This window comes from Arachis ipaensis, chromosome B8, assembly GCF_059453495.1.
Source record: "Arachis ipaensis isolate K30076 ecotype BB chromosome B8, ASM5945349v1, whole genome shotgun sequence".
Taxonomy (NCBI): Eukaryota; Viridiplantae; Streptophyta; class Magnoliopsida; order Fabales; family Fabaceae; genus Arachis; species Arachis ipaensis.
In genome coordinates, this window is record NC_142443.1 from 110,003,642 (window position 1) to 110,020,482 (window position 16,841).

The following is a 16,841-nucleotide window of genomic DNA, read 5'->3' on the forward strand; positions in this document are numbered from 1 at the left end:
TAATATAAAATAAAATTTTAATTATTTTATCTTTTTATGTTACAGTTTAAAATATTATTTTAATATAATTTTTTAATATTATAAATTTTTTTACATAATAATTAATTTTAATGAATAAAAAATACTCATATATTTTGTATTTATATATTTTATATTTAATTATTTAAAAATAAAAAATTTTATTATTATTTAAAATATTATATATTAAAATATTATCGATTAAAACATTTATTTATATATTAGAATATTCTATATTTATTAAAATTCATTAATACTTTCTTTGCATATTAACCTTTGATTTTTATTTGCATATTAACCTTTAATTTTTATTTAATAAAATATAAATTTAATAAAATATAATAATTTATATACCGTAACACATCTAATAAACACATAATTATTGTGTTTATTTTAAGCATACATACCCGTCATTAATAAATCATGAAGGTACCAGAAATGTCAAATCAACAATTATGGTAGACCAAAGGGAATCATTATTTAGTTCAATTTTAGCCCATTTTTATATTTCTACCGGTTGATAATTCCAGTTAGACTAAACAATTTGAACACTCAAATCTCATCATATAATAGTGCACCACCCACTTCGTGGCCACAATTAATATTATATTCTTGCAGGAAAAAAATAATGCAAAACTTTCCAACCCCAATGATTTTTCCACTATCACCCATTTGGAACCCATTCATTTTGGACAACATACTACTGCAATTTTAAACTGTTATTCTGTTAAAATTTCTGAACTAAAACAAGAAACAAGAAGGATGTGCAAAATAAAATAAAATAAAATGAAAACAAAGGAACTTATGCCCTCAGGTTATAGCACCTTTGTAAAATGGCATCAATCAGCGACGGGTCCATTTCACTAACTCTAAAAAAACTCCATAAATTTGTAAACTTTTTTTGTACAATTTTGGAAATGCATCCATCAATTTCCCCTCACAAGTTTTTTGTCTTTTTTTTTTTCCTTCCTAAAAGCATCACCAACATTGTTTTTCCTTTTATTTTTATGGCCTAAAGAGAACTTCATGTTGTGCTTACTTTTTAGACTTTTAGTCCAAGTGGAAGTGCCAAACTGTACTGGCTGTAACAATCTTAACCGGCATGCTGACGTGGCGGGGTCCATTGGAAAGAGCATCAACCCCAACACTTCAATCTTTCACTTTCTCAACCAACTTCGGATCCTGCATCATGTTGTTGTTCTTCACATTTGATATGTCTAATGACTCAAGTGTAGTTGTTAATTCATCTACATGCTGCCAACAAAAGAAGACATAAATCAATAAGTGAAAAGATCAAAACACTTTACACCAATAAAAAATAAAAACCAAAATTTAAATAAGATCAGGTTGGTGCTTAGTTTCAATTTGTTTCGTTAAATATTAACCTGACAGGTTGTTAAATGTATTTTAACAATGCAAATTAAGGGTAAGAATCAAAAAGAAAAATTTGATATTTTACAAAGGATGAAAAAGTTGATTAAGTCCCAAAGAATTATCAAAGCATCTCAAAGGGACATGAGCATGATCACATTAAATAAATAAACAAACAGAGAATATAATTACAGCTAATAAACTAGGAAATGCTAAAGTCAAGAATAACATAACATGCTCCAAAGTCTAAAAGAGCTTATATTATGAAATTCCTACTCCAAAATTATTCTGTAAAGAGAATCAACTTTAGGATCTTTTATCAACTAGGCAAAGCATAGCATATAACCAGTTATTGCAAAAGGTTCCCTGCTAGTACAAATGAAATTATGCCATCGTGGTCCCACTATCACATGCACTCAACCACAGATGCCAATACCAATTATATAGAACAGATTATGCTGAGAAATTGGTGTACTATAATCGGGAAGAACCCTAGAATAATGTTACGAACAAGTGAAAGAGCATCGATACCTGCATGTTGGCGTGGGGCACAGACTGCCTCATTTTCTTTTCCTGCATGACCTTCTGGCGGCTCTCATAGAATTCAAAATCGTCCAATATGGATGTTCTTGCTATATAGTTCTTAAAGATGTTGAGAATTTCGATACCTTGCGCAAAACTCACCTGGAAACAAACAAGACCTCAATAACATACAAAAAGAATAATTTTAGGAATTCTCAGTAAAGAATTGCTTTACTCAAACATGAAAAAAGACTTGCCTCTTGTGTGTCTCGACTATTTGTTACTGGCTTATGATCGTTATTCTCTAGGATTATATGTCGTAGCTGAGGATTTGGAACATCCTTTATGATGTGCCATTTGACAGGGAAGTATCCATTCCATTTGTCTTGTTGCCAGAAATCCATACTTTTATTGAAATCGACTCGCCCGGTCATCTCGGCTACTCCACAAAATTGACCACTGGCATTGACCTGTAGTAAACAAGAATTACACCAAAAGAATAAAAAAGAAAAAGTAAAGAAGAGGGTTGATGTATCTGAAATTTTTGAAACAGAATCAGATTTGAACTTCACACATACCGAAAAGAAAAGGAATACGGGGCACTTGCTTCCTTTCTCTTCCATCCGCTTTTGTGCATCCTGAAATGCACTATCCAACCTCTTATTCCCGTTAGGAGTACTTGCCCACACATTGTACTTGATGCTCTTATGGACATCATCTTCGCTGTATGATTTGATGACGAAGAAAAGTGCATGATCATATTTGGTCACAAAATCAGGACTGTTATATAGATCTATCCTGATTTTGCTACTAGCATTTCCACTCCCAGCTCCCACAGATACAGATGAACCTTTCACATTAGTCGTTCTAGGACCCTGATTTTGCTCATTGAGCGAACCATTAACCTTGCTTCGCAGTTTTAACTTGTCAGTACTAACCCAACTCTTTGTAGATGCTTTCACGTTAAGCAAGTTATTCGGATAGAGGTATCCACTCTTCCCTTGATTGTATGTTGGAAATTTGGCGACAGACAAACAACCCTTTGCCATTGTTTCTGAATGGAGGGCCGAAAACGGTGCCTGAGAAAAGATTGCAAATTTAAAATTATAATATAAACAATGATAGATAAACCACAACACCTAATGATGGAGCAAAGTTACCTTGTTAACTTGTTTTGGCTTAACATGAGTTGACAATACATCCAACGATGGGGTTGAACCCTTCGCTTCCAATTGATTGGTTAAGTTAGCTGCATGTGGGGACTTTGACACTATACCACCCGCATGATTCTGTGTAGACAAATTGGTTCTACCACTTGGTTTCCCGGAAAACTCATTACGGCCATCACCTTGTGACCGATCTTGTGTGGTTGAAGACAAATCCCACAAATGTGTTGACGGCAGAAACTCCCCATAAGGTAGAGAAGCCGAGAAGTACCCAGGTGAACCAATTGGTTGTTGGAATATGGAGCCAGGGGGATACACTTGATGGCCAACATACTGCCCGTCGACGCCAGCTGTATTCAGAGCAAAGTATGAAGAGTAGCCAGTCTGAAATCCTGGCATGAGATAGGCATAAGATCCATTATCTGCTGGCACAACCTAAATAAAAAATAAATTAAAAAAAAAAAGAAAAGAAAAAAGAAAAGGGAAGGGGACAAAAATATGTACTGAGACATTTATTAAAGATATCACAGAACAAAAGAAAAAAGGATCAATTCTGTGGTTGGATGACCAGAAAATGAGAATGCAAAGAACTAGACAGCATTCAGCAATTCCTATATTTAAGGAAACCCCATTTACTGGCCACATTTGCCCTAAATTAACAGTTTAATAAGAACTGTTTAATGTTTCAAAAAATTTGAAGTTGGAATCTCAGATACCAACTACACTGGTTACAGCATGCCATTCAAGTCCCAAAGAAAACACAAAATCAAGCAAATCAGGCCGCCAAGAAATACATTACTGTTATTATAATTATTATAATTTCCATTCAACCCTTGCCCCCAAGAATATGATTCTTGGTGACCATGTTAATTGTTAAACTTCACAAGAATTAGGGACATAAGCAGAATCCATTCCCCCAGTTTTTATTCTACCTTGCCCAGCACAAGATATGTTATCGAAATCAAATAGACTATCGTATCATTGCATTGCCGGCACGACTCAAATTGACCAAACAAAAAGCAAGTCAACCACACAAGACGACTCAACATGACCAATGACGGGTCAGCGTAGAAGGCTTACAGGATACTGAAGATCAACTGCATCAGCACCAACATAGTATCCTTGATTATCTGGCTCTCCAAAGAAACCACCATAACCTGTGATCATTCTAACGTAAGAAAGAGAAACATATGAATATACAATTACAATCAAGACGAAATAGAGAACCATCTGAAGGAGCGTTCTTTCACCTGGATAGTAGTAGCCATAATAGCCACCACCAGGAAAAGGAACACTCTGATCCATGGCAAGGTACTCATGATCCACATCTCCTTCTTTACCACTCCCAGATGCATCTCCTACAGATGACACACATGATCTTGCATCTGATGGAGAGCTTCCACCCTTTGAAGGAACCTGATCAACATATACAAAACCGTAACCACAGTGAGAAAACATGCCTTACACATAACCAATGAAACAGTTAATCCTTAATGAAAGCACATCAACAGGAAAATAAATAAACAAAAAAAGAAAACAGCAAAATAACAAAATTCTCACAAATTTGAAGCTAAAATTGTACTTAACAGATCACATGCAACAGAAAGAAAGACATGTGGGGGCATAAATGGGAATTTTACCATGTTGGAATTATTGAGTTCAACCGTTGAAGAATCACCATGAGGTTTCTTCCTAACAAGTTCATCCGCAGCTGTCAAAACCAAAAAATACAACTCAAATCAGTAAAAATTGAGGAAATAATAATAATAATAAACCATGCATGAAAATAGTAGAAAAGAAAGAGGAAATACGTTTCTGCAATTGAGCAGCCATAGGAGTAGTACTTCACCAGAAAAATCTCAGCTTCAAAATCTTCACCAAAATATTCTCAAAACCCCCTTTCAACAACAAATCCACTGAACAAGGGAAAATACAGATCATCCAAAACACCAAAAATAAGCAAAATAAGCAAAATAAACAAAAACACCCTTTTTATGTTTTCAGCTTTACACGTCGTCTTCAACTAGGAAGTTGAAAAAATTGAAAGGAAAAAAAAAAAAGTTGTTTTGGAAAAAACCAAAAATAAAAAATAGATAAACCCCACAATATATTTCAGACAGAAATTCTGGGTATGGATTATCTTTTTGATTTGTTACTCTCTAGATTTCTGGGGCGAAAAATCAGCAAGAAAAAAAGGGGGGCCTTTCTGGCAGAACAAGTGATGGCAAAAGAAAGAAAAGGGCGAGAAGCACGGTGTGGATTGTTGTGTGTGTATCCTTAAAAAGATAATAAAAAATTCCTTCTTTTTATTTTTTTAATTGTTGGGTTGGAAAATAGGATTTTGAATAGAGAAGCTATTTAAAGGGTTGTGCTTCTGAACGAATGGAAGAAGAATAGACACACACACAAGGAGAGAATCTTCACGAAGAGAAAGGGAAAAAAAAGGGGAGAAGAAGAAAATGACGGAGAAAAATAAAACTACGAACATGGCATCTCATAAAATTGGAAAATGGGACGGTGGAAAAAGCACCACCTCATCACATTGTTGTCATAAGGAAAAAAAAAAAAACAAAAAACAAAATGAGGACATCTTGTGACTTGAGATTGTTGTTTGTGTATCATGTATAGCTTTAGATGTCTCTAATTTTGGGATTTTGTTTCCTTCATTATTACGAATTTTTTATTTAAATAAATTAAAAAATATTTCATTTATTGAAATAAATAATTTTAAAAATTATTACAAAAATACGTAGGATGACTTATCTCGTTTATCGTGTAAACGAGAGATACGTGTAAACTTATCTCGTTTACATTAAAAACGATATAAGATTGGATGAGGTCTATATATAGATGTAATTCACATCAACTTATTGGGCCCATTTTCAACCTTTCCACCATTTTTTGGTCTCTTCTATCCTTTTCTGACCATATTATTGAGTAAGACGAAAATAGCGCGCACAGATTCACGTGATTCGGACATTAATCGACTGAACGCGACATGGCACGTCGCCGGCGCAGCCGACTTTGTGATTAGTTCTTGACGTTTATGTTATTCCATATATGTATAGCCATGGTTAGGATACTTGCTAAGAACTATAATACAATTTATAGTTTAGGTGACTAAATATATCGTTAGCAACAGGTCACTGATAGAATATGATTGAGATAAGCCTCAAAGTAGTCCCTAAAGTTGCACTCGAGCCTCGAAGTAATCCTTGAAATTAATAATTCCTCAAATTCGTCCCTGAAATTGCACTCCGGGACTCATAGTAGTCCTTGAGGAATTTTCCGTTTGTCGAAATCTTAAAACGACGTCGTTTTGAGAAGTAAAAAAAAAAAGAAAACAAAAAAAAACATTGGAAACGATGTAGTTTTATGTTTATTAAAAAAATAAAAAAATAAAAACACGTTAAACCCCACCCCTTCCCCTTCCCCAACTCTTCCCCTTCTCCAACCTACCATTTTCCCTTCCCCTTCTCTCACTCACAAGCAAGCTTTCCTCAACCCTCTTTGTCGTCGGCCTCTATTTCGGTGCCGCGCCGATCGCCCCTCCCTAACCTACCCTTTTCCCATCCCCTTCTCTCACACTCCCAATCTGCTTCTCCGCACCACCACGAGATCCAAGTGCTCTCCGACCTCACCGTCTAAATTTCACACTTTCCCACTATTTTCAAGCGCTCTGTCAACCACCCCCAACCCTCCGTCGTCACCATCATCGCTCTCGAGCCCGCCGCACTCGCCGGCGACTCCAAAGCCCACCAACAGCTCCACAACGAGGCAGGCGCTCCGAGCCACAAACAGAATGTCTCTCACGATCAGCTCCAGGCGCTCTCCATTGTCCCGACTGACAGTCCCTCCCTACTTGTCGCCGTCTGCTCTCTGTTCTCCTCTTTGTCTTCCTCTGCATTCTTTTTCTCTTCTCTGCAGCAAAGGTGAGTTTTTTTTAGTTATTTAATCATTATTGTTTAATATTTTGGATGATTATTGTTGCTGGTGATTATGTTTTAATGTAGTTGCCAAGGTTGATTTTTTGTTGTTTTTTATTCTGTAATTGTTGCTGTTTTTTGTGATTGTTGCTATTTAGGTTGACTTATGCTTGTTATTTAGGTTAATTGATCTTTTCTAATTGTTGTTGGTTTTTTTGTGATTTTTTGTAATTGTTAGTTTTCTTAACTCTGTGATTTTTGTTGGTTCTGATGATGTTGTTCTTGTTGCTACTATGAAATTGAAGAAGAAGAAGAAGAATAGTGAAGAAGAGAATTGGTGAAGATAAGGATTAGTTTCTTTTTTTATAAATATAAAATGACGTCGTATTGGGGATTAGGTTTTTTTTTTAATAAATATAAAACGGCGTCGTTTTAGTCCAGCTCAGTTTTCCGGTAGCAAGGATGGACGAAAATTATTTCAAGGACTACTATGAATCCCGAAGTGCAATTTTAGGGACGAATTTGAGGAATTATTAACTTCAGGGATTACTTCGAGGCTCGAGTGCAACTTCAGGGACTACTTTGAGGCATATCTCAATATGATTTTAGGAATGTGGTTTTGATTTTTTTTTTTTTTTGTAATTAAGTTTTTAAGTACATAGTTGTTAATTAGATATTAGATGATGTGACAGATGTTTTCGAACCGTTGAACCTAATTTATTAGTTACATGTTTCTTAATTTATTAATTTAGTTATTTACTATCCAAGTAAAAGTTATTTTTCAAGTGAATAATTATGTAATTTTGTATTTACCTAAATTAAATTATTAAGTATTAAGTAAAAATTTGTTAATAAGATTATTAATTACTTTAGTTAATGTTTTTATTTTAAGTAACATATTGAAAAATATTTATTAATTAACTAAGTAAATATTAACGTAAAAAATTTTATTTTTGTAAATTCAGTTAGTACATATGTGTAAATTTCTGTTAAATAAATGTATATAATAGTTAACTCAATTTGTTATGTCAATGCACATATACAATATTTTTCTAATTGTGATTATTTATTTTTTTTGTCAGAGGCCTCGCATGTAACATCCTACCACATGAAACTTTACACCTAGGAAAAGAGTTCCAAGACACAAATGGCAAAGCTTTTGACTCGGCTCGCAAAGTTAAAACCGGCCAGAGCATATATACATATATACATGAGAAAAACCCTAAAGAGACTTAAAACACAATTTATAGAACCTGTTTCTCCAAGTCAACCTCTAAAAGGGATAAAACATAAAATATACATAGTGGAGCTATAATAATATCTATATGTACATCTTAACCAAAATGTAAACCCAACACACAAGGATCTTTCGCTGACAAGAGCTCCCATAATCCCTCAGTGAGGTGCCGCTTGACCTGCATCTGAAAACCACGAAATATGTGTGGGGTGAGAACCAGAGGTTCTCAGTATGGTAACAGTGTCCACATATCTAACATATAATATCCCGGGAAAGCCAAAGGCGATCCTAGAACTTCCGACAAAAGATTACAAACTTAAAAACTATTCTTTACCACCATAAATAAGCCATTAATAAGGTGGGGTAGCTAAGGGTTCAAAATTCTAACTCAAACCTAACTTGATCCTTTAGCTTCTCACCTTCTTCCGTTCCTCTAGAACTCCATAGCACAGACAAACAAGATACAGACAATGCAAATACAAGTAAAATACAATTACAACAGGTAGCAAATTTAGCAAGTAGGTATAATGATCACATAGGCAAGTGCAATTAATGCACAATCAAACAAAACACACATATGCATATGATGTATGCCTGTTCTATGGCTGATGATATCATCTGTCGGTTATATAGCCAACCCGACACATCTTGGTAGCTAACCATGGCCAGAAACACCAATTACAGAGCAAGTAGATTTGAGCTACAACCCCTTTGCTACTACTCACTTAACCCAGAGCCAGTAGAATAACCACTAATGCGGCTACTACCCAGGCGTGTGTTTAAAAGCTCAACCTGGAGTAAGTGAAATAATTCACTACTGCTGCTACTACCCAGGCGTCCACTACAAGAATATGGCCAATTAGCTACTACAAAAAGAGTCGTAAAATCGTCGCTAATCTGACGCAAAATAGAATTTGTGACGGATTAGCTACCGCCTAGTAACTAATGCTTTCCTCGCTAATTACAAGTCGCAGATCAGTGAGGCAAACACAGTAGTCGCTAATTCATCGAAAAATTTTTTAGCTACCGAATAGATAGTCGCAAATCCATCACTAAAGTAAAAGCTAATTCCAAAGAAGAAATAGACTAAACGGTAGTTGCTAATTAGCGACAAACTCTAATGTAGCAGAGTCATCACTAAATGCAAGCTAACTTCGTAGACAAAATAGAATGCTTAGTTGATACTAATTAGCGAGGAATTTTTCTGAACCTAACTTGTCGCAAGTTGTCCGCTAATGTGATCGCAAATCTGTCACATTTTGTAGCAAATCTATAGCTAATCTTTGAAAATCCTTAATCAAATTTGTAGGAATATTGTCGCTATACCAAAGCTATTCAAAATGAGAAAGTAGAGTTATGAAATAGTCGCCAATTTACTAGGAAATAATATGTAGTTAATTAGTTGCAATACTATCGCAAAATATCATCGCAAATTCCTTTTAAATTAGTAACAAATCTATAGGTATCGCACAAATATTTCAGTCGCAATATAGTCTTTAATTTGTCACCATCGTCAACAATGAGTATGTCACTAATTTTTCTAGAATATCGGTTAGGATTCCAATTTTGTTGCTATACTAAAATAAACATCATATTATTTTTTTTATTTTAGTGATTGAACTAAGATAATGCATACAAATAAAATTAGTTCATCAAAATTATACCAGTTTAAAAAAAATCAAACCCAATATATTCATTAAAATAAAAGTCTAATGTAACATCTCCAACATAAGCACTTCACAAATAAAATACCAAAACACGCTAAATCTAACAATATTAGTAACTATAAAAATCAATCCAAGAAATTATTATCAACTAAGTAAACTACCAATAAAAGTAAGCTAACTTCTATAAAACCTGAAAATGAAACAAATTGCCTAATCAATTATCTATCAAACAAATAAACTACCTAAATAAGCTAAGCCTAATAAAATGCATTAACATAAGCCACCTAATCAATATTATTGCGAGCAAAATCACTCTAATGGTCCTTTTCTTGGGGGAATCCTGGAATCTTAGAAAGAAAAGACAGTAGATTACTCTGTATAGCTTCATTTACAATACTAGGCAACACTGCATTTATAGTATTAGGCAATGCTTCTTTAATAGCTTCAGTAATGTCCTCTTGTGAAACCAGTTTGACTGTAGAAACATCTGTATCTTTTGGTAATGACACATCTCTATGATCACAAATACCAATATCTAGACTGCAGCCTAACCCATGAACTTGTCCTTTCTTGTTGGTTCCTGCAACTTCTGTCCATACATCAGGATCAACTTCAGGTTGATCTAATAAATCTTCTCCATATTTTTGTGATATTGCGTCTCCATATAAGTCCTACAGTAGAAAAATATTATTAAGAAAATTGAAAAAGTAAATTATACTACAAAATTAAAGACACTTACAATAATTTTCTTGGATACTTCAGAAACATATTCTCCACTTTTTTTCTTATGAACATCATCATATACTTCAAGGAAAGATACACGACGCTTCAACTTAGCTTCCTGTAACAATATTTATTAGAATATATTAACAAAATGCATTTGAGATAGGTAAAAATTTTCTTTATACATTTCTTCTCTTGTGTTCGCCAAAACTAATAGACCCTGTAGTGTGTAGTTTATGAGCAGGCATAGCAGCACTATTTTTTTGACCAGCCACAAACTTATTTTTCCATTTTGAATCTAACCAGTGATCAACTAAACCATTCCAAACATCAACTTTCATTGCTTTAGGTCCATGACCCTTAATGTCAGTAATACTGGTTGAGTTTGCCTCCTTAAAAGCTCTTTCCCTTGCTCTTTTTAAAATATCAGGATAGCGGTCAAGCATTGTCCTATTCCAAACAACTCTGGCCATAGCCTTATCATAATTTGATGCAAATTCGTATTTTTCCTAAATTTAAGTGATCGAAAGACTTAGTAACTACTCAATCCAATTATCTATTAAAATCGCATTGAAGCAACATCATAATCACTTACCAGGAAACCTTTAAACAACTCGTCCTTCATGTTCGGATAATAATCCTGCCATCTTGGCGCTGGAGAAGGTATCATGCTTAGCAAATCTTTCGTAATGTCACGAGTTACCGTATGATCTGTAAATCTCTTCCTACATTAAAAAATATACGATTATTAAAAATAGTTTAACACACAACAACATAGATCATTAAAGCAACAATAAAGAATGGGCTTAGCTATACTACTCACAACTTTAAAATAATTCATACAAATAACATAGATCATAAGAATGTAAAGCTCCCATGAGTGCATCAAGTAAATTAATAAAAAAAAACCGCATCAATTAAATTAAGAACATATCAGAAAAAAACAAGTAATAATCAGAGCAAATATTTAGTTTACTCAAGAAGCATGTATTAACTGTTGGTCACATATCATTTTCATGGAGTTACTGTTATCCGTATTTATGTTTGCTGTTTTGACAAATTTCAGATGAAAGGAATACAAGAAATATGCACATATTTATATTTATTTTTCTTAATTGAGCAGAAGTGATAATACTGGATAAAAGGATATAAAAGAAAAGAGATGCTTTATTTCTTTGAAACTATTTACTAATAGATTTTTTCATTGTGATCTGGAATGGCCATATGTTTTGGACTTTAGTGAAATGCATTTCCTGTGTCGTGAACTTAAACTTAGATTAATATTAATGTTTTACAAAGAAAAAGAATATCCACATATTTATATTTATTTTTTTGTTTATTTTATAAAAATAAATATAATAAATTAATAAATAATATAACATAAATGAGACATATATAAGACTCTAATAGCAAACATACCTTTTTGATAATTTGTGATTGCATGAAAAAAACTAGGTTCAAATTGGGTCAATTTTAATAAATCTAGTAATAAACTAATAATTTTTAGATACTGCACCTAGTGATACCCTTCTTTTTCATTTTAAGTAGAAAGTATGCTGATATAGGAAGGTCAACATAATAGTATAACTACTTACGGTTTATCGCCTTTCTCTATAGCTATTTTCAACTTTCTGTTACTCCTAGTTTTAGCATGCACACTTGATTGTCTAACATTAGGTAGCTCATTATCTTCTGCGTCTAAAGCAGATGCGTCAGACAAATTCACACCTACAATGAATAAGAGAATTTTCAATTTGATGTGTAGTTATTTGTGAATATGTAAACATTTAGCTGAAATAAATCATACCATCTAATTGAGGTGATGATTGTGATAAAACTTGTAGGCATGGGTGTGATGCTGATCCCACATTCAAATGTGTAAGATGAAGCTCATCATTATTATCGCTCTGTTGACCTAAACAAAAAAAAGCCAAAAAAAAAAAAATAGATACGATAAAACCACTTCCTCGCCTAGGATTAATTAAATTACAATAAAGACATACAGCTCAAACGTATAGTACAACTACATACCTAACACCTGTATCGGTGGTTGAGAAGAATCAATGTCAACAGTTTGCTCACCTAAACTCAATAAAATAAGCATACATCATATTTCCTAAATCAAGAGTTGTTAATGGTAAAATAAACTCAACGGCGAATGTATACTTGGCCTACGTGAGGAAAGCTGAGATTGATCGAGACGAGTGTTTCGTACTATTCGTCCACCTCTACCTTTTGGTGCCATGATTATCTGTCAAATAAGAAATAAATTAAAAAAGTGTTATTAAATTTGAATTAGCATGTTCCAGTTAAATTAGTTTAAAAGATATTCTGTACAACATAATGATAAGATTGCACTGAGAAAAGGATTTACCGTAAACAACTAATCTATAATGATATTACCATAAATTAGAAGAAGAAATAGTCATCAAGTTTATTCCATTAACATGATATAGCACTGCAAGCCCCTAGTTCAAAGAGCAAAAAAAAAAATAATAAAACACTCAATATGAATGTATGAAGAGTAGTGGGTTTTCACGTGGTGCATCCATCTATCGTAGATTAACATCCATCTATTGTAGACTAACAAGGTACATTTGATTATTAGAACCTAAAATATGTCTATGCAATAGTGTATGATGTAATTATTAATAATCGGCTTAATTAAAATTTGAATATTGATGAGCGGATATTTTATACGCTTTTTGGGGGGTAATTTCATGTAGTTTTTAGCATGTTTTAGTTATTTTTTAGTATATTTTTATTAGTTTCTAGGCAAAATTCATATTTCTAGACTTTACTATGAGTTTGTATGTTTTTCTGTGATTTCAGGTATTTTCTGGCTGAAATTGAGGGAGCTGAGCAAAAATCTGATTCAGGCTGAAAAAGGATTGCAGATGCTATTGGATTCTGACCTCCTTGCACTCGAAATGAATTTTCTGGAGCTACAGGAGTCCAAATGGTGCACTCTCAATTGCATTGGAAAGTAGACATCCAGGGCTTTCCAGCAATATATAATAGTTCATACTTTGCTCAAGGATAAATGACGTAAACTGGCGTTCAACGCCAGTTTCATGTTGCATTCTGGCGTTAAACGCCAGAAACAGGTTACAAGTTGGAGTTAAATGCCAGAAACAGGTTACAACCTAGCGTTTGACTCTGGAAACAGCCTAAGCACGTGTAAAGTTCAAGTCTCAGTCCCAACACATACCAAGTGGGCCCCAAAAGTGGATTTCTGCACTATCTATCTTAGTCTACTCATTTTCTGTAAACCTAGGTTACTAGTTTAATATTTAAACAACTTTTAGAGATTTATTTTGCACCTCATGACATTTTTAGATCTGAACTTTATACTCTTTGACGGCATGAGTCTCTAAACTCCATTGTTGGGGGTGAGGAGCTCTGCTGTGTCTCGATGAATTAATGCAATTATTTCTGTTTTCTATTCAAACACGCTTGTTTCTATCTAAGATGTTCATTCGCACTTCAATATGATGAATGTGATGATCCGTGACACTCATCACCATTCTCAATCTATGAACGCGTGCCTGACAACCACTTCCGTTCTACCTTCGATTGAATGAGTATCTCTTGGATTCCTTAATCAGAATCTTCGTGGTATAAGCTAGAATCCATTGGCAGGATTCTTGAGAATCCGGAAAGTCTAAACCTTGTCTGTGGTATTCCGAGTAGGATTCAGGGATTGAATGACTGTGACGAGCTTCAAACTCACAAGGGTTGGGCGTAGTGACAGACGCAAAAGGATCAATGGATCCTATTCCAGCATGAGTGAGAACCGACAGATGATTAGTCGTGCGGTGACAGCGCACCTGGACCATTTTCACTGAGAGGACGGATGGTAGCCATTGACAACGGTGATCCACCAACACACAGCTTGCCATAGGAAGAACCTTGCGTGCATGAAGAAGAAGACAGGGGAAAGCAGAGATTCAGAAGACAAAGCATCTCCAAAACTCCAACATATTCTCCATTACTACATAACAAGTATTTATTTCATGCTCTTTTATTTTTCGCAATTCAAACTGATAATCATAATTAATCTCCTGACTAAGATTTACAAGGTAACCATAGATTACTTCAAGCCAACAATCTCCGTGGGATCGACCCTTACTCACGTAAGGTATTACTTGGACGACTCAGTGCACTTGCTGGTTAGTTGTGCGGAGTTGTGAAAAGTGTGAATCACAATTTTGTGCACCAAGTTTTTGGTGCCGTTGCCGGGGATTGTTTGAGTTTGGACAACTGACGGTTTATTTTGTTGCTTAGATTAGGAAAAATTTTTCTTTTTTTGGTTTAGAGTCTTCTATCATTGTTTTTGGTTGAATTTTTTTTTAAATTCTTATTTTCTCTTTTTAAATTTTTCGAAAATTTTTACAAACTAATAATTGAGTTTTCCTGTTTGAGTTTAGTTTCATATTTTAAGTTTGGTATCAATTGCATGTTTTTATTTTCTTTTAAATTTTCGAATTTATATTCATTGTTCTTTCTTAATCTTCAAGTTGTTCTTGTTTATTTTCCTTGTTTGATCTTTAGTTTTTCTTGTTTTGTGATTTTTCTTGTTTTTCTTATGCTTTTTCAAAATATCAGTTTTCAAAAAAAATTTTATACATTAAATACCTTATTAAAACACTTTAAATTTATAACTCAATTGGCTAGAGCGTTGTGTTTATGTTCCTGGCAATTAGGAATTTTCCTTTTAAAACTTTTTCAAAAATAATTTTTTTTTATTAAATCTGGTGCCAAACTTTTAAGTTTGGTGTTCTCTTGTTATTTTTCTTTAATTTTCGAAAAGTTATTCTTAGTTTTCTAAAAGTTTTAAGTATGGTGTTCCCTTTTATGTTCTTGAATCTTTGAATCTTATTCTTGTTGTTCAAGGTGTTCTTGAGTCTTCTTTGTATTTTGATCTTAAAATTTTTAAGTTTGGTGTTCCTTGGTGTTTTTTCTCCAAAATTTTCGAAAATAAGGAGCATTGGATCTAAAAATTTCAAGTTTTGTGTCTTTTTATTGTTTTTCTCTTTCCTCATTGAATTCAAAAATATCTTTTCCCTTTATTTTAACTGATTTTTCGAAAATTACCTTTAAAAATTCAGATTTTTATTTTAAAAATCAAATTTTTTCAAAATTCAAAATCTTATTCAAAAATCATATTAAAAAATTTTCAAATCTTTTCAAATAATTAGTCAATTCAACATTCAAATTTCTTTTTATTTTCTTTTTCTTTTAATTTTCGAAGTCTATATTTTATTTTCTAATTATTTTACTTTATTTTATTTCATTTTTTTCAGTTATTTTTAATTAAATAAAACAAAAAAAATAAAAATAAAAATATATTTTACTTGCAATTCACATCATCTCCCTTTCTCCGTCATGGATCTAAGTGGAAATGAGCAGTCCAGAAGGACTCTGGGGTCATATGCTAACCCCACTACTGCTGCATATGGGAGTAGTATCTGTATACCCTCCATCAAAGCAGGTAGTTTTGAGCTAAATCCTCAGCTCATTGTCATGGTGCAGCAAAATTGTCAGTATTCTGGTCTTCCACAGGAAGAACCTACTGAGTTTTTGGCACAATTCTTGCAAATTGCTGACACAGTACGTGACAAGGAGGTAGATCAGGATGTATACAGACTGTTACTGTTTCCATTTGCTGTAAAAGATCAAGCTAAAATGTGATTAAATAACCAACCCACAGCAAGTATAAGGACATAGAAACAGTTATCAGACAAATTCCTGAATCAATATTTCCCTCCAAAAAGGATGACACAACTAAGGCTGGATATCCAAGGCTTTAAACAAGAGGATGATGAATCCCTTTATAATGCCTGGGAAAGGTACAGAGGGATGCTAAGGAAATGCCCCTCTGAAATGTTTTCAGAGTGGGTGCAGTTAGACATCTTCTACTATGGGCTTACAGAAGGAGCTCAGATGTCCCTAGACCACTCAGCTGGTGGATCTATACACATGAGAAAAACTATTGAAGAGGCTCAAGAGCTTATTGATATAGTTGCCAGAAACCAGCATCTGTACATAAGTAATGGGTCCTCCATAAAAGAAGAAGCCAAAGTAGTATCTACTAAACTTGGTCCTCCAAAACAAGTTGCTGAACTCAATCAACAATTGTGCTTTCTAACAAAACAGCTAGCAGAATTCAAGGAGATGCTACAAGACACTAAAAATACTAATAAAAATA

General features: G+C 33.7%; 2 protein-coding genes across 3 annotated transcripts; both read right to left on the reverse strand.

The window, feature by feature from the left end:
* Positions 1-655: 655 nt before the first annotated feature.
* Positions 656-5,692, reverse strand: LOC107613054 (YTH domain-containing protein ECT2). 2 transcript variants are annotated; one of them, XM_016314895.3, is made up of 9 exons: positions 4,889-5,692; positions 4,718-4,788; positions 4,328-4,493; positions 4,158-4,234; positions 3,072-3,512; positions 2,490-2,990; positions 2,169-2,381; positions 1,921-2,073; positions 656-1,272 (listed from the first exon to the last, which is right to left on the reverse strand). In XM_016314895.3, the coding sequence occupies exons 1-9, from the start codon at positions 4,908-4,910 to the stop codon at positions 1,168-1,170; spliced, it is 1,749 nt and encodes a 582-aa protein (XP_016170381.1). In that variant the 5' UTR covers positions 4,911-5,692; the 3' UTR covers positions 656-1,167. The 2 variants fall into 2 exon arrangements, with proteins under 2 accessions (XP_016170381.1, XP_016170382.1); XM_016314896.3 differs by having other exon boundaries at positions 4,158-4,245; positions 4,889-5,555.
* Positions 5,693-10,221: 4,529 nt separating this feature from the next.
* Positions 10,222-12,875, reverse strand: LOC148549230 (uncharacterized). The gene is made up of 8 exons (XM_088497711.1): positions 12,797-12,875; positions 12,662-12,712; positions 12,438-12,545; positions 12,226-12,358; positions 11,226-11,355; positions 10,816-11,139; positions 10,647-10,748; positions 10,222-10,578 (listed from the first exon to the last, which is right to left on the reverse strand). Exons 1-8 carry the CDS (start codon positions 12,873-12,875, stop codon positions 10,222-10,224), a joined length of 1,284 nt encoding a protein of 427 aa, XP_088353837.1.
* Positions 12,876-16,841: the final 3,966 nt, after the last annotated feature.